At 42.2% G+C, this 24331-nt stretch overlaps 2 protein-coding genes across 4 annotated transcripts in view; one reads left to right on the forward strand and one right to left on the reverse strand.

Annotated features, from left to right (window-relative positions):
- Window positions 1-24331, forward strand: part of FMN2 (formin 2) — a 379061-nt gene that overhangs the window by 167100 nt on the left and 187630 nt on the right. For all 3 annotated transcript variants that reach the window (XM_059145886.1, XM_059145884.1, XM_059145885.1), the window contains one exon: window positions 1127-1214. In XM_059145886.1, coding sequence (XP_059001869.1) covers window positions 1127-1214 — 88 coding nt within the window. The remainder of the gene's footprint in view (window positions 1-1126; window positions 1215-24331) is intronic.
- LOC131814688 (DNA-(apurinic or apyrimidinic site) endonuclease-like) lies at window positions 1728-3021 on the reverse strand. The gene has a single exon (XM_059145887.1). The coding sequence runs from the start codon at window positions 2939-2941 to the stop codon at window positions 1988-1990; it is 954 nt and encodes a 317-aa protein (XP_059001870.1). The 5' UTR covers window positions 2942-3021; the 3' UTR covers window positions 1728-1987.

The following is a 24331-nucleotide window of genomic DNA, read 5'->3' on the forward strand; positions in this document are numbered from 1 at the left end:
GTAAACCAAAAAGAAAGACAAGGTCAACAAACGTGATAGATGTTCGGGCAGCTGTCACTTCTGACAATCTGACTGGAACCTTTTATTCCCCCTTTTCCTCCGGGGTTTTTCTGAAGCCGACCTATAACAAAACCATGACAGTACATAGAACTTGCTGCCCTTCAGGACCTGCGATAATGGTTTCATAAGCAGGACTTATCGGTGCTGCGTCAGCATCTGGAAAACATAGTTTAAGGGTGTATGTCCAATAGCAGGATGCCTACCTCTGTTTTAGGAAGATTTCTTGTGGGATGTGTGGCTTGACTGACTTGTTAGAACTCTCTGGAAAGCCAGATTTGAGATGAAGCAGACATAACCCTTTGAGTTTGCTGCTTGTTTTCCTCTATTAATTAGTTGGAAAGCTCTCCACAAAATGTTGGCCAAATGCAGAATGAGAGGGAGAATGAAGGTTGGCGGAATGAGAGGGACTGCCAGGTAAACAGCTTTCTGAAGGACCAGAATCAAAGTGCATTTTCCACTTTGTGCTCAGACAGGTCTGATGCAACAGATGCCCTGGGTGTAGACTTCACCTTCACCTGCTGACCAGAGTTTTAAGGGCCGACATCATGAAAGGGACTCTGAGAAACAAACTGAGGGTTTTGGAGGGGAGGAGGAGGGGGCTTGGGTGAGCCTGGTGGTGGGTTTTAAGGAGGGCACGGATTGCATGGAGCACTGGGTAGGGTCCATAAACAATGATTTTGGAACACTGAAAAGAAATAAAATGGAAAAAAAATAAAGGACTTCTGTGCTCAAAAAAACGGGCGGGGGGGGGACACTTTAAAAATCTCAGGCTACGAATGATCAAATGTGTAATTGTGATTTCATAGAGACCAAACTACTTTCCTGAACTATTAGAAATTTTACGCACTGACAGTCTCTCAAAAGACTGGTAAAGAGCTTGCCATTGAGGTTAATGGGTGAAGACAGTTGATTTTGAAGGTGGAAGACATAAAACACAAAAGTTCTTTTCAAAAGAGTTTTTGAATACTAGACTTTAAGCTGTACGTTGTTCATTTAGGATTAAAAAAGGACATGTTATTGAGCACATCACAAATTAACATTTCCCTTTTTTCCTTTCTTTGGGCAGGTGGTCAAGTTATTAAGCAACAAAAGATCACAAGCAGTTGGAATATTAATGTCTAGCCTTCATTTAGATATGAAAGATATACAACATGGTAAGTAGAAAAAGAAAAATTGAGCTTTTGAATACCTAAATTTTGGGCTGAAGGATGTGCGGTTTGGTGTTAAAGTTATTTTAGAGTTTTTGGATTAGTATGTTTTTGTAAATGCTACCTGTGATGATCGTTTTTGGAGGGGTTACCAGTAACTTGACTTTTATGTTGTTTCTATGTTTTGCTAAAAGCCTATTTCCCATGGGACATATTTAGTCTGCATTAATAAATAGTTCTCTTTTAATTCATCTGAAGTACTGGTCCCACTGCACTCTTTAGCTCATTAGACTATATCTGAGGTATTTAATTCTGGATGCCATTTTCAAAGAGTGACTCAAAAACAGGAGTGATAGTGGGGTATGTCTCAGCCATTGGAAATACCTGAAGAGAGTGTACTGGAGAGATACGTACATGGAAACTGGAATCGTAGGTGTTCAATGAGCTAGCATGAGTTTTCTAACAGATTGGTTTCAACCAGGGAAGGAGTCACACGGATGCTTGTTTTGATTGTTACTATTTTTTTTTGAAACTATGGCTCTTTATTTTCATGTGGACAGTTCAAAGGAAGTCATCAGTAGCTTTTTTTAATGTAAAAAAATTGGGAGGTTTAAAGAAAAGCATCAGTAGTAGGCTGGTTGAAGGATTTGTATTGTTAGAAGGGAAATACAGTGCACATATTTCTAGAGAGCAGTTTTTAAAGATGTTTTGGGGAGGGTAAGTTTTAAAGCTAAATTGGGGGGCTTATTTCCCAGGTTTAAAGTAATTTAGGGATGGTGTCACAGTGCTAAGTATAGGGTGATAGGACAGTGGTCACTACCCAGGGCCTTGGACCGGATCTTGCTGTCACACAATGCAGGTAACAGAGAGTGAGACAACAAAAAGTAATCAAGGCGCCAATCGACATTTTTGGATTGAGCATTCATCATATAGGTCCAAAAGGTATAGGCATAGGCCGTGTTGGGGTAGAGGTGCTGGAAACTGTCAGCCAGTGGCACGGCCTGTAGTAATTCCCCAAAGCCTTGACGCTCTTGTGGAGTGAAGCCAGCATTCTTTTTGTTTCCCTTGGGGTTGCGAAGGTCCATTTCTTCATGAGCCACATTGAGGTCCCCACATAGCACAAGGGGCTTGCGGGAAGCTAAACCCTTCAGGAATTTGCGAAAGGCTTCATCCCAGTGCTGCCGGTACTCCAAGCGTACTAGACCTCGGCCTGCATTAGGTACATAGGCTGTTACCAGCACAAATGCATCAAATTCAGCCACGATCACTCGGCCTTCCTGATCATGTTCCTCTTCACCAATGCCATAGGAGACTTTCAGGGGGCACTGGCGGGAAAGTAGGCCCACACCACTGTACCCCTCCTTGTCTGAAGGAGCTGACCAGTACTGATGGGATAGTCCAGGTAACTCTTGAAGTTCAACTGGTAGTTTGTTCTCTGAACATTTGGTCTCTTGGAGGCAGAGGATATCTGGGGCTTCTTTCTTTACCCAATCTAAACCTTTCTTCTCAATCCAGGCTCGAAGCCCATCCACATTCCAGGAGCAGATCTTGAGGGTGGCCGATTTACCATTGGGCGAGGTTTTCTGATCTGGGGGGTCCTCATACAAGACTGGCCCCTCTCCTGCCTCTTTTTCGTTTTTCTTTGCTCCCGCCTTACTTTTCTTGGCTTCTGGCTCAATCTTGGGTTCTTCCCCGTCTTCTACCACGGCTCCCTTTTTCCCACGCTTCGGCATCACTGTAACGAAAGCCTTTCTGAACCAGTACTACATCGCCCACCGAAGCAGTATTTTTACCGTGTTCCCTGCTCCGATGCCAGCCTCTGATTGTTACTATTTTTTAAGAATGTTTTTAGGATTAGAGACGTTGAATAGTAGACTGGATTGCCATCCGTAGTAACTAGATGAGAACTCACACGTTCAAGAGGCTGAATGATCGTTTGTCGTGGATGTCTATAAAGCATTGGACAAATGAGGGGGCATGTTCTCTTAGTCTTCCTGTTCCGAGATACGATGAGATGCATAAAGAATCACAAAATCTCATTTATTATGTATAACGACTTAGGGTGGAAAACCGTCGCTCTTCTTTCAGTTATTTGGATATCTGAATTTGGATAACATTCAGTTACTTAGTAACTGAATAATAATGGAATAACTATTAATTGGTTATCTAATAACTGAATAAAAATTGAATAACTATTATTCAAATAGTTGATTTGAATAACTTCAGTTATTTACTATATGTAAACCCCTGGGCTTTTCTATGCCTAGAGGGATTGAATTATTTTTCCTAATATCCATCAAAGATAGTTTCAAATGATGCTTGCCTACGTATATTACTGTTGGTGGTCCAGACCCAGGGAAGCAGTAATATCGGGACCTTTTGTTATTACTTTTATGTTGTTGTTTTAATTTCTATCTTTAACCAGGCTTATAACATACTCCCTATGTTTAGAGTTGGGCTGATTTTAACGTCTTCTAAGTGGTTTTAGTGTCAGTGTTTTAAGGACTTGAAATCTGCCCTGTAATTGACAGGCATTCCTGTGCCATATCTTCCTATCACATTTATGCTGAGAGATATTGCCCAAAGGTGCTTAGAGGAAGTCTATTCGGAACCCCCCATAAGCTGTTCGAAGCCTTAGAGTAGATTTAAAGCAGATTGAATTATCCAGTGGAATGCCAGTTTACCTATTAAAGAAATATGGTTTCAAGTAGAACACAGACTTTATAAATCATGAAAACATTTAACTGGCTTTCTAGCTCACCCCTGTATGAATGTGGATTCTATTTGTTAGCCTTAAAATATTGTGAGGAATAATTCATAAATAGCACAGGCCTGGTATGCTCTGTCAATTGATGAGTAACTCTTAATCATAATTTAAGTTTTTATTAAACTGTTTTGATGGGGAGGAGACATCCTCAAACTGAAGCGTTGGGGGGAGTAGTCATAGAACAGGACGCCAGGGCTGGCGCCAAGAAGTACTTGGCGTTTCTAAAGCTGGCAGATGTATCCTAGTTAAGTCATAGAATGAAATCTGAAAATAATGATATGGTCCTTTCCTTCAGTCAAATATTCAGCCCGGGTTGAGTTAATAATGAGAACCTTATGAGCAAAGGAGTCCACCTAACATCTGTGTCTGTGGTAAAGCCAGTGAGAGTTCATTGAAAATTTGCTAGCTTAACATGCAACGCTAACAATAACACGGCGTGAACGTCAGTAGTTGAAGGGTCACACAGAATTATGCATAAACTTTATCCTATTAGGATGTGAAGTGATTGCTTGAGTCACTTTGAAACCCTGTACACGGTTTTCTAAAAAAAAGAAAAAAAACAGCCGCCTTCGAGTTTAAGACTGAAGGAGCAACTGGGGTCCCTTGCAGTGAATAAGTCCTGTCTGTCTCCGCGTGTTGTCTGGAACCATGATGTACATGTGTGAATCACTTGTGGCCTCTAGAATAAACTTGACTTCTATCAGGATAGGCCTCCACGGAGAAATCCACAGAAGCATAAACATCATGGATTTTGGTTGGAGAAGCCGCCACAGACTTTATCCAGACCTCCGGTATCATCTTCTGGAGGAGCAAACGGAGACCTTTTGGTGGTTAGGTTTCTCTTCCAAGGTCGGAGAGCCCGTTCGCGTAACAGACTAAACTGGGGCCCAGTCTTCTTCACCCTCTGGGCCTGTTCTTTTCATCACGGGAGCTGCTTTTTCAAGATGGCGCTTTGTCTACCACCGGCCTTGGTATCTTGAAAACAAAGTATGTGCAACATTGTAAAACAGCAGGAAGTTTTTTTCCCTCTTTTTCTCTTTTCCCTCACCAAAACTCCAGAAAAGGCTAGGGTTGGGCTCACTTTGTAATGTTCCTATTTTTAAAGTTCCGCATTAGAGTAGTTAGCGTGGAAGGTTTGGACGGGAGGTGCCAGAAGTCTAATTGTGGTCTTGCCGCCCTGTCCGCGGAGCACCACACCCAGCTCAGACTCAAAGGTTATTTTCTACAATAGCACATGTGGAGTGTCACAAAGAGTCACAGGGCGGAGAGGGAAGAAAGGACCGGTTTCTTGACTGAGTTTACTCATGTGGTAATACAGGCGAGGCGGGCCCAGATACTTACCCGTGTGTGCCCACGCACACAAGGTTACAGGGAAGACCTGAGCAGCTCTAACGTGGTTGTAGATATGTCTGGCAACTTCTAAACTATCCTGTAAAGTATCCCAGTTTTCCAATGGGAAGGGTGAAACTGTGGTGTGCCCCCCTCTGGAAAAAAAACAAAACAAAAACACTCCGGTGGTTTAGAAGAATTTAAAGTCAAGGATGAAGGTGCTTTGTAGAAATGATTTATTTACCTAGTGTGCTAGAGCTTAGGGTCCTTATGGCTTTAGGCGCTCCTGAAATCAGGCTTTCGGGATCCCCTGCAGCCTTGCTGACTTCTCCTCCCCAGCCTGAGTTGGTTCCCCTGGGCGCGTAGCCCTTCGAGTTCCACTTTACTGTCATGGAAGTCTAGAATCTCTACATTGGGTGGGCCTTGAGCTTTAATGTTTGGCCTTTGGCTCTTCAGGCTGTCAACAGAAAGTTTGGATTCGTTGGGATAGGACTTACAGTTTCTGAACTGGCTCGTTTTCCTGCATTCTCTCTTCCTTAGCCTGCTGTTTCCTCTCTTGGCTGCTCCTGGATGCTTTTTCACATATTTGATGAATATATTTTATCCCACATTTTAAATCACTCTCAGTGGGAGGATCGATTCACACTCCCTAGCCTGCTATTTTCATGATGGGAGTTACCCTATAGCTTTGAAGCTGAGTTTTGTGAAAAGAGATGGAGGTGTGCATACAAGATTCCTTCTGTATTTTGGGAGTCAGTGTGGTAGTCACAGCTCTAGGACCGTTTTCATAGGAAATAGTAGCTGCAGGGCACTTTGAAATTTCATAAGGCTCAGTTTTATCCCCAAGGTCTCACTAGTAGGTGGAATATTCATGTAACTTATCATACAAACTGTGATACCTTTGAGAGTGGAAGGGGGCACTGTGACTAACATTGCCTGGGCAGCGAGTGCAAAGTGGAGAGTTTGCACGTACACGGTGTGCAGAATAACTCTACTATCAGATTAGATGGAAACAAGTTTCTGATGTAATTCTCCTCCATATATATATATATGGCAACTATTTATTGGCCAGGAAATTAAACAGGTTGAAAAGCCTGCTTGGTAAGCCTGAGGGTATCCAGCTCTCTGTCCTTTTGCTACTCTCACCAATATCTTGTCTGAAAGGTTTGTTCCAGTCTGTTACAAACACATCGCAGAGGTAGGAAATCCGTCACCTTATAATCTGTCGCTGGGAACTAGAAGTCTAACTCGGAGCATAGCTGGACCCACGACCAGTCAGGATCTAAAGCCTCTGGCAGCATCCTTAAGGATCCAGGCTATAAACTCTGCTAGGTTTTCATGCTCAGTCTCTGGACAGGGGCGGAGTGGAGTCTCACTAGGAGTTTTTAGGTAATCCACATGTCTCGTATCTTTTTGCTTTAACCAGTAAATGTTCACTTCACATATGAGAATGCTAAGTAGCAAAACTTTGGGTACTGATCTAGTAACTTGTAATACCTGCCTCTGAAGTATGGCCTTTCTTTTTCGATAATTTAAATTCAGTTATGGAGGGGAAGGTGTTAGGAGGGTTGGGGTGTCTGGGTGACGGGCATTGGGGAGGGTCTGTGCTATGGTGAGTGCTGTGAATTGCGTAAGTCTGATGATTCCCAGACCTGTACCCCTGAAACAAATAATACATCATAGGTAAAACTAGATTCAATTGGGTGACATATAGTACATCGTTAGTTTCAGAGGTAGAGGTCAGTGATTCGTCAGTGGCATGGAACAGCCAGTGCTCGTCAGGTCACAGGTCCTTCTTAATGCCCATCACCCAGTCACCTCGTCCCCCCACCCCCCACCCCTCCAGCAACACTCAGTTGGTTTCCCAGAGTCCAGAATCTCTCATGGTTTTGCTCCCTCTCTGATGACCTTTCATTCAGTTTTCCCTCCTTTTTCCTACCTGTGACCAGGAATTCAGCAATGGGGCCGGATGTAAAAGCAAGGCACAGAAATCAGTTGCATTTCTATACACCAATAATGAGACAGAAGAAAGAGATATTAAGGAATCAATCCCATTTACAATTGCACCCCAAACCATAAGATACCTAGGAATAAACCTAACTAAAGAGGTAAAGGATCTGTACTCAGAAAACTACAGAAAGTCATGAAAGCAATTGAGGAAGTGTGGCCTTTCCTACATAGTGCTGGCCCACCATCCCTGAGGTATGGGTATTGGATGGCTGACTGCCCCTTAAGTTGAAGCTTTAACTGGCTCATATACATTATTACATTCCCTCGGTATACATGTTCTCAAAATAGATTAAAGTTACTGTAGTGGGGCGCCTGGGTGGCTCAGTGGTTTAAAGCTTCTGCCTTTGGCTCGGATTGTGATTCCAGAGTCCTGGGATCGAGCCCCACGTGGGGCTCTCTGCTCTGTGGGGAGCCTGCTTCCTCCTCTCTTTCTCTGCCTGCCTCTCTGCCTGCTTGTGATCTCTGTCTGTCCTAAATAAATAAAATCTTAAAAAAAAAAAAATACTGCAGCAAGAGATACCTTAGATGTGTTTAATGATCTCATCCATAGAAGTAAGTTTCTAACCTTTCAGGACGGTTCTTCCCAAAGTATTGAAGGTCCTCACTCTTGTCTTTTCTTTCCTTTTTTTTTTTTTTTTTTAAAGATTTTATTTATTTATTTGTCAGAGAGTGAGCGAGCGAGCGAGCACAAACAGGGGCCGTGGCAGGCAAAGGGAGAAGCAGGCTCCTGCTGAGCAGGGACCCAATGTGGGACTGATGCCAGGACTCTGGGATCATGACCCCAGCTGACGGTAGACACTTAACCAACTGAGTCACCCATGCATCCCGGCCCTCATTCCTTTCTTCCTTTTTAAAAAGATATTTATTTATTTATTTGATAGACAGTGAGAGAAGGAACACAAACAAGGGGATTTGGGAGAAGGAGAAGCAGGCCTTCGGCTGAGCAGGAGCCCAAAGTGGGGCCCAATCCCAGGACCCTGGAATCATGACCTGAGCCGAAGGCAGATACTTAATGACTGAGCCATCCAGGTGCCCCATCCTTTCTTCCTTTTAATGTCTGTCCTATCTAAAGCCAACTAGTACTGTGAACCCGTGGGCAACAAGTACTAAATTAGGTCCTTGTTGAAATTTCTATCCTTTTAATCATGATTTGTGAAAATCATGTGTCTTGACATCAAATAAGATAATTATGTAAACTAACTGGTCAAAAAAATCATGGTTGTTTTTATTTTTTGGTCTCTAAGCCTAATGTTTGTTTTTTCAAATGCTTTTTAAAAAATGCAGCTAAGGATACCTTACAACGACAACGACCTGCTTTTAGGTTTAAATCAGACATTCCAGGAGCATCTGGGTGGCACAGTCTGTTAAGCATCCCACTCTTGGTTTCTGCTCAGGTCCTGATCTCAGGGTCGGGAGATCAAGCCCTGTGTTGCAGAGTCAGCCTGAGATTCTCTTTCCCTGTCCCTCTGCTCCTCCTGCGCATGTTCTCTCTCTTTCTCTCTCAAATAAATAAATCTTTAAACAAAAAATCAGAAATTCCAGTTAAGTCTGCCTTGTTCTAATAACTGTGTAGGAAGAAATCACATAGGTTGGCAGGTATTTAAAAAGACAGGCTTGAATACTGGTTTGAATTTTCACCTCTCTCCCAACCCCCTTCCTTCTGTTATTTGCCAATACAGGCGTATCACAGATATATTGTGGGTTTGGTTCCAGCTACCACAGTAAGGCGAATATCCGAATAAGCTGAGTTAAATAACGGTTTTGGTTTCCAGGGCAAATAAAATTTACACTATACTATAGTATTAAGTGCACAGTAGCATCGTGTTTAAAAAAATTGTGAATATACTAATATGGTTTCTGAATATAGGTTGAGGTTCGGTGGGATGAGATCCTGAGCTGAGGCCCAAGAAAGAATTCTAGAGATGTCTTTGGTGCAAAATGGTGGTTTATTAAAAGACGGGGACAGGACCCATGGGTAGAAAGAGCAGCTGCACTGGGGTCTTGAGAAGTGGCTGGTTATATACTCCAGAGTTGGGAGAAGTAAGGAAAAGGGAAGTTTCAGAATAACTTTCATATGCTAGAGAGGCTGGCCTTCAATACCAGAGGTCTCGCCATTTTCAAGTTCAAGTTGTTTTTCCCTCTTGCAAGGTATTAACATCTAGTCGGGGAGCTTCCTGGAAGAATGTCACACATGTCCCACCCAGGATTGGGCGGAGGGGAGGATGCAGGGGGTCAACTGCTTTGTGTTCAGCTAGTCTTCTGCTCCCTCATCGTATACCTTAATTAGGAAATACATTATGGCTAAAAAATACTAACCATCATCTGAGCTTTGAGTGGGTCGTAATCACTGAGCACAGACCACCGTAATAAGTATAATAATAACGAAAAAGTTTGAGGTATTGCGAGAATCTCTAACATGTGACACAGTGACACAAAGTGAGCAAATGCTGTTGGAAAAGTGGTGCCCACAGACTTGCCTGAAGCAAGTTGCCACAAACCTTTAATTTGTAAAAAACAACAACCCCCCCCCCCCCAAAAAAAAAACCCCAAACAACCAAAACAAAAAACCAAAAAAACTCAGTATCTGCCAAGTCATTAAATCAAAGGGTGATAGAATGCGGTCAGCCTGTAGCTCTGTAAAGTGGTCCAGAAGAAGGGAGTTGATTTTCGTTACACAACGCAGGGAGTGGAGGCTTACAGATTCAACTTGCCTGGGGCTTCACCTTAATAGAACTAGAATGGGTCTCCAGTTCCCCTGGCTCCCAATTCACAGCCCTCTACAGTGTACTAGCTCGTTTCGGAACGAGGACCCGTGTTTTCCTAATAAAATGAGAGTATGCAACATATGCAAAAAGAGAAATTGGCAGAAAGGCACAGTACTTCTGGCCTCCAGTTGTTTTGGCTTTTTGCATTACTAAAGCACTGGAAAATATGTTTAGCAAATTTCATTTATTCTTTTGTCATTGCGTGCAAATTCCCCAGTTTGCTCATTGACTCTGTTCGTTAGAGAGGGAAGCGGACCTTTTTTCCCAGCTATGAATTAAAGGAGGAAAACGATTTTAAAAGGAATTATTAATTAATGGAGTTGCTGGTTCTCGATTGAACCAAACAAAGATAAACAAATTTGTTGGCGAAAATGTGTATTGGGCTCAGCTTATCACGAACAAAAGCAGGTTGTGATTACTTGTAAGAAGTTTGTGACACACAGGGCATGGGACTTTCTGTGCCTTTTTCCCAGGCGACTGATGCTCAGAGAGTTTATAGGAATGTACACCCTGGTTAAGTCCTTGGGGATGCTTGCTTTCATCTTGTACTCATGTTCTATGCATATTGCTTTCCTTTTCTTTTCTTTCTTTCTTCTTCTTTTTTTTTTTTTTTTAGATTTTATTTATTTGACAGAGAGAGACACAGCAACAGAGTGAACACAAGCAGGGGGAGTGGGAGAGGGAGAAGCAGGCTTCCCACCTAGCAGGGAGCCTGATGTGGGGCTCGATCCCAGGACTCTGGGATCATGACCTGAGCTGAAGGCAGATGTTTAACGACTGAGCCACCTAATCATATTTCTTTATTCCTTTTGTCTATACTTTGTGGCTTTTCCCTTTATTTTTTAAGTGCAGACTAGCGTTGTTCAGAGACCCTGATTCCAGAGCCATGCTGCTCAGATTTTATTTGGGGCAGAACCTTCGTCTCCCCTCAAACCCCCGATTTGTCTGTTGAAAGCCCCTAATCCCCAATGGGATTGTGTTTACCCCGGGGAGGCTTTGGGGGATAATGAGGTTTACAGGAGGGTGGCTCCCATGATAAGATAAGTAACATCCTTCAAGAAGAGGAACAGAGGCACAGGCTGTGCACACTAGGAAAAGGGTCCTTACAATTTCCAGCATCCAGAACTCTGAGAGCTAAATTCCTGTTCAAACCACCCAGTCCGAGATATTTGTTAGCGACACCAGCTGAGTGAGAGACACCAGGAATCCCAGATCTGCTGCGGGTTTGCAGAGTAAGAACCCGGGCCATGTTCTTGTATCTCATTAGTAGAAAGGGTTAAATGAGTTATTTCCTGTGAAATGATTTAAATGAGTTATTTCTTGTAAACGCATGTACGCAAACACACACACAGGGTAAAGAGTCAATATTCAATCTGTCCTCGCCTTTCTGCATTTCTTAGGAAACACGTTGTGTTCTTAGGCTTTGGAGGTTCCTGAACTGAGCTAGAAGAGAGGGGGCACGTGGGAGTCTAAGTTCAAGGGGCCTGTAACCGAGGCAGATACGGTTGTTGCAGATCTTGGGTTTTCTGTCAGTCTTCCTGAAATAATGAGTTATTACGGGGCCGTGCCCATCTCTGTTTTCTGGATGGAGCTAAATCCGGGGATTATTTATATGAGCAGCCCTTAGAAAGTGAGCATGAGCCCATCTTTGGGCTGTCTGTATTGGCAAGGAGAGAATTTGTTTTAGAAATTTGAAAGGTGCGGGGGCAGGTCTCCCCTAACTGTGTGGTTTCCTAACCATCGTGTCTGGGCGCTGTGAGCTCGCCATATTCCACAGGCACCGCTGTTGGGTCTGGGTGGCTCATGGGGGTAGCGGTGGCGGGGGGGTGGGGAGTTTGGCTTTGTTAGTTACAGCGAGTCTTGTGAGGACCAAGAGTAGAAGTGGAGACAGGGACAGATGCTTCCGTTTCCTGCTTTGATATCTTATTAAACTGACAGTTAAACTACTTTCTAGCCCTGAGTATGAAGTATTAAACACACTTCTTTAAAAATCTGGAAATACCCTTTTGAACTGTGGGAACTTATGGTAACTCTCGCTGTGTATTTTCATCGCCTACACATAGCAGTTCTCTCGTGCTGGGCTGCCACTTGACAGTGTTTTTCTTATGGAATTTTCTACCAAACAAGTTGTAGATTACAAACTTCTGGTCTTTTTTGTAGTATTTCTGGTTTCATTCTCAGAGACACAAGCATTTTCATTTGCCTATTAATTACCCTAAGAAAGTTTATCTATAATCATTTATTTATTTTTGTAATATTCTCAAAAACTGGGTTTAGGGTGGGCAGTGTTAGTGTTTCCTAGTAGGTTTTCTAGTGTCTGGTTTCTTTATGAAACTCAAGTTTACAAGTCTCACTTAGAAATTGCTTCATGCTTTTTTTTTTTTTTTTTTTTTTTTTTTTTTAAACCTTCATTGTAAGTGTTTTCTTCACATGGGATATGGAGTTTTAAGACCTGTTTATTATATTTATTGAGACATTAAAAAACTAGTAAATGCTGTTGGGAGGTTTAGTGAATGGTTTTCATTGAAATGTAAAGTCACTTAGAATTAGAAATTTGAGAAGAAAGTGGGCTTCATCCAGCGGGCTTTTCATCAATTGTAGCCTTGTCGTGGAGAAAAGTGCATGTGAGATAGGTTCACTTTCATTAAAACCTACTTTTAGAAATTTAATATCAGAATATGTTTTAATTTAAAATATAAACTCATTACCTAGAGTCTCTTAGAAAAAGAAAGACCTCCTAAATCATTTAAAGTCACACATAGATGATTAAATCAAGGGAAAATGAATTATTATAAATCTTTCATTACAGGCTCAGAAAAAACCTGGGTCGAACTTAGCTTATATTTTTTTATGACATTGTTCCACAGTTGGGCTTTTTGATTATGCTTTTATGGGAAGGAGAAACACAATTAGGCTGTTCTGAAACCGTGAGCTTGGGACGTGGATATTCTTTCCTTCATTGGACTTAGTATCTGATTATGTATCAAGTGTTCGCGTGTTTATTTTGTTGCCCCGCACCCTCCCCCTCCACCCCTACCCCTTCTCCCCTGTAAGCTCTGTGAGGCCTGGAGATGCAGCCCACTGCAGCTCGGCTGGGCACGTCTGCCTCTACCACGCTGTATCTGTTCTTTACAGTCATCCGGGGACTGTTAGAGGAATTGCCTGGGACCACACGGGGCGCGTGTGAAGGTGCGGCCCAAATTTGAGCACAGAGACTTAGTGTGAGTGCGTCACTAATCGCACCAGCTGTGGCCCTGGTCCCACTGTGTGTTGAAGGCGCGGTTTTTGGGACAATATTCCTTTCTCATGATCCTTGAGAGGGGTGGGGATTCAGACCGTTATTTGGGCAGGCGTGTGGGGGGGCGCATAAAGCCCTTTTGATAACTAGAATCCTGTGTGTATTTTAAAACTAACTGCTTTAAAATTCTGGGTGTTTCGACAGGTGCGTTTTCAGCACCCCAAAGTGGCCGCCTTCAGGTTTTCTGTCTCCTTTCAGATGAAGTGAGGATCTGAGAGTACTAGACATGAGGACAGAAGGAGTGCTTGGCAGTTTCCACACTTCCCTCAGGAGCCACCTGTGTCCTATTCCTCCTAGGTACATTCTAGAAATGTGATCAGAAATATAATCAGCCCTGTGTGCTGAGACAGCCGATAAAATGGCTTACAGAGTTACGTGATGGCATATCTTTGAGCATAACCGCAGTAGTGATACCCCATGCTGATAACTTACCTCTTTACTCATGGTCAAACATGAATACAATAAGCTCTCTACTTCCCCAGTGCCAGTTTTCAGCCAAATACCTCTGAATTTGTTGTAAAATTTATTAAAACTGCTTCGATCAATGATTATTTACATGTGATTAAGAAATCAAATAGTGGGGCGCCTGGGTGGCTTAGTGGTTAAGCGCTTGCTTTCGGCTCAGTTCATGATCCCGGGGTCCTGGGATTGAGCCCCACATTGGCCACTTTGCTCGGAGGGAAGCCTGCTTCTCCCTCTCCCACTCCCCCTGCTTGTGTTCCCTCTTTCTCACAGTCTCTCTCTGTCAAATAAATAAATAAAATCTTAAAAAAAATAAAAAAAAAAAAGAGAAATAAAATAGTACAGAAGACCTTGCAATGGAAAAAAAATGCAATTCCCAGATCCCTATACAGGCTTTGTCACTTCCGTGATGGGTTGTAAAGGCATGATTTTCCTTTGTTTGAGCAGCTGTGGAATATTCGCAGCCTCAAGGAGATGGTGGAATTCTTAGTGGTCACTGACGGTATAAAGTCCTTATGAATTAAATGGTTGTGAAGAGAAGTTGAAATTGCACATGATGTTCAGATTATCATCCGCAAGTTTCCTTTTCATTCTAAGATTTGTGACTCTGGATTCAGGTTGTATGCTTGCTGCTAATGATAATAATAGCCAGGGGCACCTGGGTGGCTCAGTGGGTTAAAGCCTCTGCCTTCTGCTCAGGTCAAGATCTCAGGGTCCTGGGATCGAGCCCCGCATCGGGCTCTCTGCTCAGCAGGGAGCCTGCTTCCCTCTCTCTCTGCCCGCCTCTCTGCCTACTTATGATCTCTCTGTCTGTCAAATAAATAAATAAAATCTTAAAAAAAAAAAAAAAAAAAAGAGGGCGCCTGGGTGGTTCAGTGGGTTAAGCCGCTGCCTTCAGCTCAGGTCATGATCTCAGGATCCTGGGATTGAGTCCCGCATCAGGCTCTCTGCTCAGCAGGGAGCCTGCTTCCCTCTCTCTCTCTCTCTGCCTGCCTCTCTGCCTACTTGTGATTTCTCTCTGTTAAATAAATAAATAAAATCTTAAAAAAAAAAAAAAGAATAATAGGCAGCACATAAAGTCATTGCAGTAGGGTTCGCGCTAAGTCTCTGAGGTACGTAATGTTATTATTCTATTATTCCCACCTCAGGGTCAGAATCTGAGACACAGAGGGAAGGAACGTTAGCAGCAGGTGCTGGGCTGTGGTTTAATCGCAGGTGGTCTGGTTGCAGTCTGTGCTCTGAAGCCCTGGGCTGTACTCCTAAGAACTCTCAAATGTGAGTAACTGTATCAGTGGCTTAAGCTGGAGAAAATGGTACAGGATTTTGTCCTCCGTGCTTCACGGAGCAGCAGCACCAGTCTGCTGGCGGGCAACCAGCACTGCTCTCCACGGCGCGCTCCTCTCCTAGTGCCACTGAACCAGAGCACGCTTCCCTACCGCGTGTGTTTGTGTCGGGGGCCTGGGGGCGGACTCCAGGAGCACAGAGAGAGAAAGAGTGTGGTGAACGCTGCAAAGAGGTTACTTGGTGGATATTGGAAGATTTGCTTTAGAATTCCTTCTATTATCAATTCCTGTCTTGCCTCCTGTCAGTTCTGTGATTTGGGTGATGCTCAGATACTCATTCCTTAGTTGATGAGGAAGAGAACGCGCCCAAAGACGAGCATCACTTTGGCAACAAACTCTCATGGAAGTGTCAGAGTGTCTTAGAAGGACTCCTTCATGGTTACAACTGCCAGCCCCTGTTCTTATCATAAAGAGGTCAGGATTGACATTAATTTATAGCAGGGGCTCTTGATTCATTCATCTGTACTGTCTTATTTCCTTCCTTCCTTCCTTCCTTTATTGCTTCCCATACTTAATTATCCACTTACTCAGATGTTTACTGAGTACTTTCTCGGAGCCCAGCTCCACTCCTGGCACTGGGGTATAAAAATGACAACAAAAAAGACAAAACAACAACAACACATGGCTAGGCGGAACTTACAATCTAGTAGGGAAGAAAGCAATTTTTTTAAAAAGGCTAAATATATAGTGTGTCACTTATCATATGATAAGTGCCATGGAGGAAATACACAAGGGCAGGAGACGGGAGCGGCGCAGCGGGAGACGTAAGGGAGCCGTCAGGAGCAGCCTCGATGAGAAAGCCAGATCTGAAGGGTACCAGAAAAGGAACCCCATCCTATCGGAGGGAAGAGCATGGTTGGGAGAAAAAGTGAGTCAGGTGCAGAGATCCTGTGATGCCAGCTAGTGTCCCGGCACACTAACGGAGCAGCAAGTTGCCTAGTGTTTCTGGAGAGAGTGATCGGGGGGAGAGGAGTTGGGGGTGCGTTTGGGTCAGTAACAGGGGATGGAGGGAAGGAAGCCGTCCAGGAGGATGGGCAGGAGGACCCAAGAAAGCTTCCCCAGTTAATTCGGATGCAAGACGGTGCTGGCTTGTACAGAGTGTTAGCAGCACTGACGGTGAGACGTAGTCAGACTCGGGACAGCTTTTAAAGGTCAAGGCAACAGGATTTGCTTATGGATTAGACGTAGACTAAGAGGGATGACTCGGGATTTGGGGCCTTAGTTAATACAAGGACGAACTTGGTAGAAAACTGCAGAAAGGGCGGTTTGAGAAGGGAAGATCAGGATTCCACCTGGGATGTGTGATGTTAGGTTTCCTGTTAGACGTGTGAGTAGAGGTGTTGGACATGAAGAATCATGGGTGCAGAGTTAGAGACGTTCAGACTGGCTCAAGCGTGGGCTTCATCAGTGTCTTGATGATGGGAGTAAGCGTTGATGAGAAGAACAGAAATCAAGTAACCAGCCTGTATGGTCCTCAAATTCCCGACGTCGCGTGTGTTTTCCTAACACCTTCAGGATTATATCCTACATGACTCTCCCGTGTTGTGGCTTCGCGTATTCTAGGTGGGTTAGGAATTAGCTCAAGCGGAAAATGAAGAGCAAAGAGAAATATATTTTGAACATATTATATATTTTTAGTGGTTCTCTCTTGAAAGAGGACAGAATGCAAGCTTTCTGTATTTTTCCTCATTTGTGCAACAGACTTTGTTCACTAAGAAAATGGGTAATTGGAAGTGGTTTAAAATCAGATTATGCTTTACATTATTTCCAGTAAGCCATTGGTTCTATTAATTTTTTCTTCCATAAAGAGGAACAGAAACAGGAGCAGCTTTCTTGAGTTGCTAACACTCATGGAAGTCAATCTGAAATCTTTATGTCTCCTATCAAAAATATTAGTGAACTAAATACAAACAAAATTTGATGACTATTTAGTGGACTGATGGGTAACATTGAGAATTTATCATCATAGCAATTTGGAAGAAAATACACATTGAATAATTTATGGTATCCACATTGATATTTCTGTTGGAAACAAAATTCTTTTAATTCTTAGCATTTTCTATTTTAAATGCAAAATTTTATTACCAACCTGTTTTAGGCCTGTTAGCTCCCATGCTCTTGGATTGCTCTATTTCAATGCAGTTCTATCATGCCTTTCTTCCTTTAAAAAGTTATAATGATTGGAGCATGGAAATGTGTTTCATAAAGATTATGTAATAATCAACCAAAATTGTTTTTCATTTTGAAAATATCTTATGGTCGGGTGCCTGGGTGGCTCAGTGGGTTAAGCCGCTGCCTTCGGCTCGGGTCATGATCTCAGAGTCCTGGGATCGAGCCCCAAATCGGGCTCTCTGCTCAGCAGGGAGCCTGCTTCCTCCTCTCTCTCTGCCTGCCTCTGCCTGCTTGTGATCTCTTTCTGTCAAATAAATAAATAAAATCTTTAAAAAAAAAAAAAAAAGAAAAAAGAAAATATCTTATGGTCCAGTTTGAGAGACAGCCAGAGTCTCATATCATTTATTCTGTTGTTACATGATGTTTTGGTTGACATGTATGAAGAAAATCTGTTTTCACACAGATATGTAGCTGAAAAGAAAGAGGTATTTATTAGCTTTTCAGATAATGGTAGATGTAATTGTTAATACTGCACCAAAACTCTCAACAAGTAATAGTTTCCTAATGGTTAGCGGCAATATTGAATTTGAAAGCCACATCAATAAACGTTTCAGACATTAAAAAAAAAAAAAATTACGTCCTACTTAGTATTAAATACTTGGATCTGCTAACGTTAGTTTATTTAACTGAGTTAAGGCATCTGAATTACATAGATGTTTGGCAGAAAACATACATTTAAGAATATTGAGCTCATTTAAATGAAACCCAAATATTCCTTTAAATCTGAACAGGCTCGACTATGTTTTGAAGTTTGGAGATGTTTAGAAGAGTTTAAAAATGGCAATTGTGTTCGTTTACTTCTAACTCAGATTCACTCTGGCAGGTTCCTGAACCCTAATCCCAGTTATGGTATCTGTATGTTACCATGTTGCTTTCTCAGTGCCCTATTTTAGGTTTAACTTGGAATGATGCAAACAGACAGCTGGGTCTTCTGGTCTCCCTGCTGCAGTGGAAACTGGCTGTAAACAGTGCAAACTAGCAAGGAGAGCGTCTGTGGTCCTTATCTCAGCCATTATCTCTGGAATGAAAGATTCCCATCATCTGTTGCATGTAGTGAAAGGTCTGGGTGTCACAAGGAAATGACATCAGTTTTCTAGCATCTGTGATACCCTCGAGTAGTAATTTCAGAATACTTAGCAAAAGGCTTACATTGTTGAAATATGATGTAGTCTGGGGAGTTGACTTCTCGTCTCAATCTCTAACTCTTTTATGCTGTGCCAGAAAGGAATTCTCCAAGACAGGATGAGTTTTCCTTTGTGGTAGCCTGGCTAGTGACGATGATATATACCTACTCCCCTCTTTCCTCAGAGGAGAGGAGAATGCGGAGGAGATGTGATATTCTCTGGGAAATCTAGGAATAGGAAATTGCTTCTTCTTGAACAATGAGGTTCGTGATTTCAGCTGAGAGTACTTTGAGTGTTTTGGCCAAGTCTTTTGGCCACCACCAACCATTTCCCCTACACAGATGGAGGCAGATGGACTCTGTATACTTTGAAAGGAAGGAACAAGCAAAAATACAAAGGAATCTTTAAGTATGGGGATTGGTGAAATTTGAAGTCTGCGCTGTTTTGTTTTGTTTTCATGGTTGCCTTTTTAGTGGGACTATTTATGTATAAGAGAAAAGGAAAAGACATGAGCGAATTATGTGATGGTGGAAAAAGGTTCTCCTGGTCAGTCGAACCAACAGGTCTGAGAATGTGGAGAGAGTTACTAAATGTTAGTTCAGTTCTTTGGGTGGAGCCTTAAAGGAACATCTATTCTTCACAGAGCACTCTCATTTGGAACCGTAATGTGTATGTAGTTGTGGGAAAAAGACTTGCAACTTGTATTACAGGACGGAGGAGAAGTGTGGTGGAAATTCATGGTGCCCAGGGTATGTTAAACCTCTTCTCCCACCAGTGGCTTCCATCTAAAGCTTTGCTAAGTGGTGATGCCCCCGCTCTGTTTCACTGTTTGCACATACTGCCTTTCGTTGAGGGATGTCAGGAAGGTCTGGCCATGAAAATAGCTTTCTTTAATTAAAAATTTCTTATAAGCCATAGAAGAGAAAAATAGATGCATTTTGCTCAATTAAATCAAAATTTGTGAGGCATTGGGGTTGCAGAAGTGCTGACATCGCTGGATATTTAAAGTACTAGATGAGGAAGGGCTGGGGCGGGTAGGAAACGCAATAACTAATAGTTTTCCTTGGTCCGGCCATGACCCTAAGCAGTGGGCGGTCATTGCTGGACTCTAGAGAATGGGCAGTGTGGTGGCAGAACAGCAGATAGGAGGAGGAAATTTCCTCCAACAGTGGCCTCACCACTCACCAGACAGTACCGAAGTTTAATTAAGGCTCGGAAGTCTGAGTGGGTGAGTTAGAGCAGAGGCAGCTCCGACTTAACGTTTGAAAAGTTTCTGTTTTACTTAGAAGCAACTTTTGTTTGTTCAAAGGCCATCAGAGACAAACAGAATATTTGGAACTCCTCCCGGTATTTAACTGATCTCTCTCTCATTCCTGGCAACAAAACGTTACACTAATCCTCTGCCACAAATATATACATCAAAAGAGAAGAAAGAAAAACCTTCATTAATTGAACAAATGACAAAATATGACTCAACACACACATAAACTAGTGCGTCACATTTTCGTATGTATTAACTACATGTTGAGCTAAGTAAACCACAGAATTATTATTAAGGGAACATATGTCTTGTATTTTTTAGATTTTTCATATTTTTAAGTTTTTGGCAAAATAGTCACGAGACAGAAGTTGTTAGTCAAGTCATGTCTGTGGTACAATGAAAGGAATTACCATAACATGTCACGTCTTGGCATGAAGCTCTCATATTCTCAGTCATAGAGTATAAAGTTCACAACTAAATTTTCTTCATTCTTTGATAAATTTTTCATTTTCAGTGACTAAACTTCTTGATTCCTTTCCCTACCTCAACATGTCTGCCCGTATATAACTGCTAATACGTAATATACTGAGGAAGCCGTGTAAGTGCACATTGAAGTAAAATTTTTTTTTTAAGATTTATTTATTTGACAGAGAGTGATGTCACAATTAGGCAGAGAGGCAGGTAGAGAGAGAGAGAGAGGAGGAAGCAGGCTCCCCACTGAGCATAGAGCCTGATGTGGGGCTCGATCCCAGGACCCTGGGATCATGACTTGAGCCAAAGACAGAGGCCCAACCCACTGAGCCACCCAGGCACCCCTGAAGTAAAATATTTTAAAAAATATATTTTTTTAAAACCACATTTATAATCTTTGTGTTTCCAAATTCAAGCTTTCTTTTCAGGGTTTCTTTTGAAGGCAGACGTATTTGAGGAATTATGCCCCAAAAAGTATGATGAATATTATCTGTGTGGAAGTGATTTTAGCGTAAGGCATTTTAAATTTCTGATAGATTGTGTAATGTTGGAGCCGTGTGTATGCGTGCACTCAAATAAAATTTAACAGTGTCCCCCTTTTACAGCCTGTGTTAGAAAACGGTGGCAAATGTGACCAGAGTTAGGGTCCTATTTCCAGGGAGACTTACTAAACTCTATTTCAGAAGAGCATAAATGTTTACCTAAGCAAGAAGGTGAAGTACGTTATGCCCAATAAAGGACATTTTGCGGTGCGGGTTTACGGAAAACATTCAACAGACAGTGATCTTTTAGACAAAGTACAGTGTGTTGTTTGAAACTCTTCGCTCATCTGTACACTATGCTTAAAATAAACACTCTCTGGGAATATGCCAGTGTTCCCCCCACCTTTTTTATTCCACACCCTAGATTTTGTCACCTGCCAAAGTCAAATAAATCTTATCTAAACAATTGAGATAAGCCTTGAGTTGTACCCAGTACGGTCAAATCAACAAACCTCTTCAAAACCAGAAATGAAATACAATACCGCTAGGTTAAACAGTCTACAATGGCAATCATGTTTGCATTTAAAGATTTTATTCCAAAAGGATTACAGGCTCGGTATCCGTTTTTTTTCCCGCTTGCCCAGACAAGAAGGCGACATACTCAGTCAAACAAAATGCATTTGTTCTCTAACAATGTAACTTGTGCAGCTCTTATAAACAAGGCCCATAGGTGTACGAAGCCTCTGACTTAATCAGTAACTTATGTCATTATCCTGGTATAAGCAAGCCTGCCTGAGAGGCACCCGTGGCGGATGGAGTATCAGAGTTATTTTTTTTCCAGCAAGAAAGCCTTCCTTGGGGCGCCTGGGTGGCTCAGTGGGTTAAAGCCTCTGCCTTCGGCTCAGGTCATGATCCCAGGTCCTGGGATCGAGCCCCGAGTCGGGCTCTCTGCTCAGCGGGGAGCCTGCTTCCCCCTCTCTCTCTGCCTGCCTCTCAGCCTACTTGTGATCTCTGTCAAATAGATAAATAAAATCTTTAAAAAAAAAAAAAAAGCAAGCAAGAAAGAAAGACTTTCTTTAGCCCAAGTACAAAAATGTGTAGAATTCTGGCATTTTATTTGTGCCTTACAAAAAATCCCCACCAGGTTAAACAGCCTGAAAAGAGAAGATAGTATAAATGGATAGGATTTCTAATTAATAGGCTGTTACAAAAATGCAACTTTCTTCTCTTCTAGGGCGTCCATCATTTTCATTGCTAATAGTACAGTCACTCTCGGAGGGCAGGAAGTGAGTCTCATGTCCCCAGGACCAAGGAGAGGACCTGGCCTAGAGTTAGAACTCGATGAATCTTTATCCAGTGAAGGAGTCAATGATGGTTTCAAGAAGATACCGTTTACTTTGCAGATGAATACAAACATTTTGTAATTCCTTCATCACTTTTTGATATTTAAACGCTTGCTTCTGAAGTGAATGCATTTTGACTTAGGGTTAAATGGTTCCCTTTCAGTGTTACTCTGCTTAATTGGCCTTTTGTTTATGTGTAACAAGTAGTAAACAGATGTTACTGTGTCACACAGCATCATTCAGTGTCACATAGTGTTGACTTCTGTGTACTTCCTGACCGTAGGGGAATGAGGCCGCTGCTCGCTGGTTTGAAAAGAACTCACTGCCCCGCTCAGCTTTAAGCACATCTTCACCTACTAGAATTCAACCTCCAGCACATCTGAGAATTAGCCCAACTGCATAGAGAATTGGGATGTGGATGTACTGCTTTTCTTGTATTTATTTACTTATTTTATTTTTTAAAAAGATTTTATTTTTATTTATTTAACAGAGAGTGAGAGAGATCACAAGTAGGCAGAGAGGCAGGCAGAGGGGCAGAGGAGCTGACTCCCTGCTGAGTAGAGAGCCCGATGCGGGGCTCGATCCCAGGACCCTGAGATCATGACCCTCATGAGCTTAGTCAGAGAGGCTTAACCCACTGAGTCACCCAGGTGCCCAGAAGACCCAAACAACAGTATAAAATATATTTGCCTTCCTCATTTATACGGTTTTGTAAGAGCAATTATTTCTACACATGTGTATACAATATTGAGACATTTAGAGAGAAATAAGAACCTTCCATTTTTGAGTGTCGCCTATGGCAAGGACTGTCTGGCACACAGGAGAGGAATTACCTCTAATCCTGCCAATAACCATCCGAGGCAGCTAGTAGCACCTTATGTACCCAGTTCACATGTGAATAAACTGAGACCCCAATTCCTTGTCACATCTCTCCCAAGAGATGCACACTAGCTAGTCACAGATCCATGTTTTTGGTCCCGGTCTGTGTGAAACCAAAGCACTGAGCTTTAAGGTTCAAGTACTTTGGGGGGAAAAAAACCCCCAAAGCTTTTGAATTATTATTTGAGTAAATTAAAGCCTCTTAATAAATATGTTAATATATAAATCAGTGTCTAGCATGGAAGGAGCAATAATGAAATTTAGCAGTCTTACAAGGAATGGGATGCCACTATTTTAGTTTGGAATCTTTGAAAGAAGGCTCTTGCTATCTTTGCCATTAAATTTATTATGGTCTTTAGATAATCCAGAATTACTTGCAATATTATTCAAGAACTTGTGTGTTTCCCATGTATGTTAAAAATGCGCAGCAGCATGTCTTTTGGCACGTTGCCCACAGTATGGGCATGCCTGGGTGTATGTGTCTGACAAGCCCACGTGCTCAAGCAAGTTTGGTGGTAGGATGTGTAAACATTTCAAATGTACTGTTTCCTTTTACCTTATTAAGTGTGAAATTCAGGTGACTCTGGTACCAAGTGTTTTCCTCTCTGAGAAATGTTAGTTTTTTAACTTGTTAGATGTGTTTGGTTAAATTAAGCCAAGCAAAATCCAAACACAATCTTTAGAATTGCTTGACTGCCTCGTTAGGAATTTTTGGTTAAATAATCATTTTGACAGTTTTTTTTTTTTTTTTTTTTTTTTTTTTTAAGTAAGTCCCCAGGTGTGCGGATTTTCACTTGAGGATTAACCCATCACTCTTTCCTTCTAAAGGATTCTTAATTCCATTGTCATCAGGTTGCACAGCGACATGCTGTCACCAAAGGTTTCTATGCTTTACTGAATTTCAAATAAAAACTCAAGGACAACGATGCGAGGCATTTTCTACCTAAACTGTTTTTCTCCACCTCTTGTTTAACTTTTTCTATTTTCCCGGCAGGACGAATAAAGACAATACTAGAAATTCCTGTTTGCATAAAAACTGGCCATTTGCATCTGTCACAGACTGTAGACATGAAGGAGGAAGGGGACGCTTCTTCCTCTGGAAAGATCTTTGACATCTTTATGACCCTTTATGTGGTTGGTTATGATTGTAGTATTGTTGGCAGCAGATACCACGGCCCGTGCCTATATTTGGCTTTTGATTTCTCAGGTGTTGCTGCCTTCGTGGGTTGATGGGACCAAAGCCAGAAATGTATGGTTGGTAGTTACGACTTCTTAAGGTCAGCTGTGACGACTTCTCTCTGAAGGCTCAGTGATGACTTTGTTTTTCACACTGTAAGCTTTTTAAATTTTCTACTCTATTAGGGACACTCTGGTGTGAGTTGTAGCTAAGGCAATAGCCTTGCTCTTGGGCTATTTG

Source organism: Mustela lutreola, chromosome 14 (genome assembly GCF_030435805.1).
Source record: "Mustela lutreola isolate mMusLut2 chromosome 14, mMusLut2.pri, whole genome shotgun sequence".
In the NCBI taxonomy this organism is placed as follows: Eukaryota; Metazoa; Chordata; class Mammalia; order Carnivora; family Mustelidae; genus Mustela; species Mustela lutreola.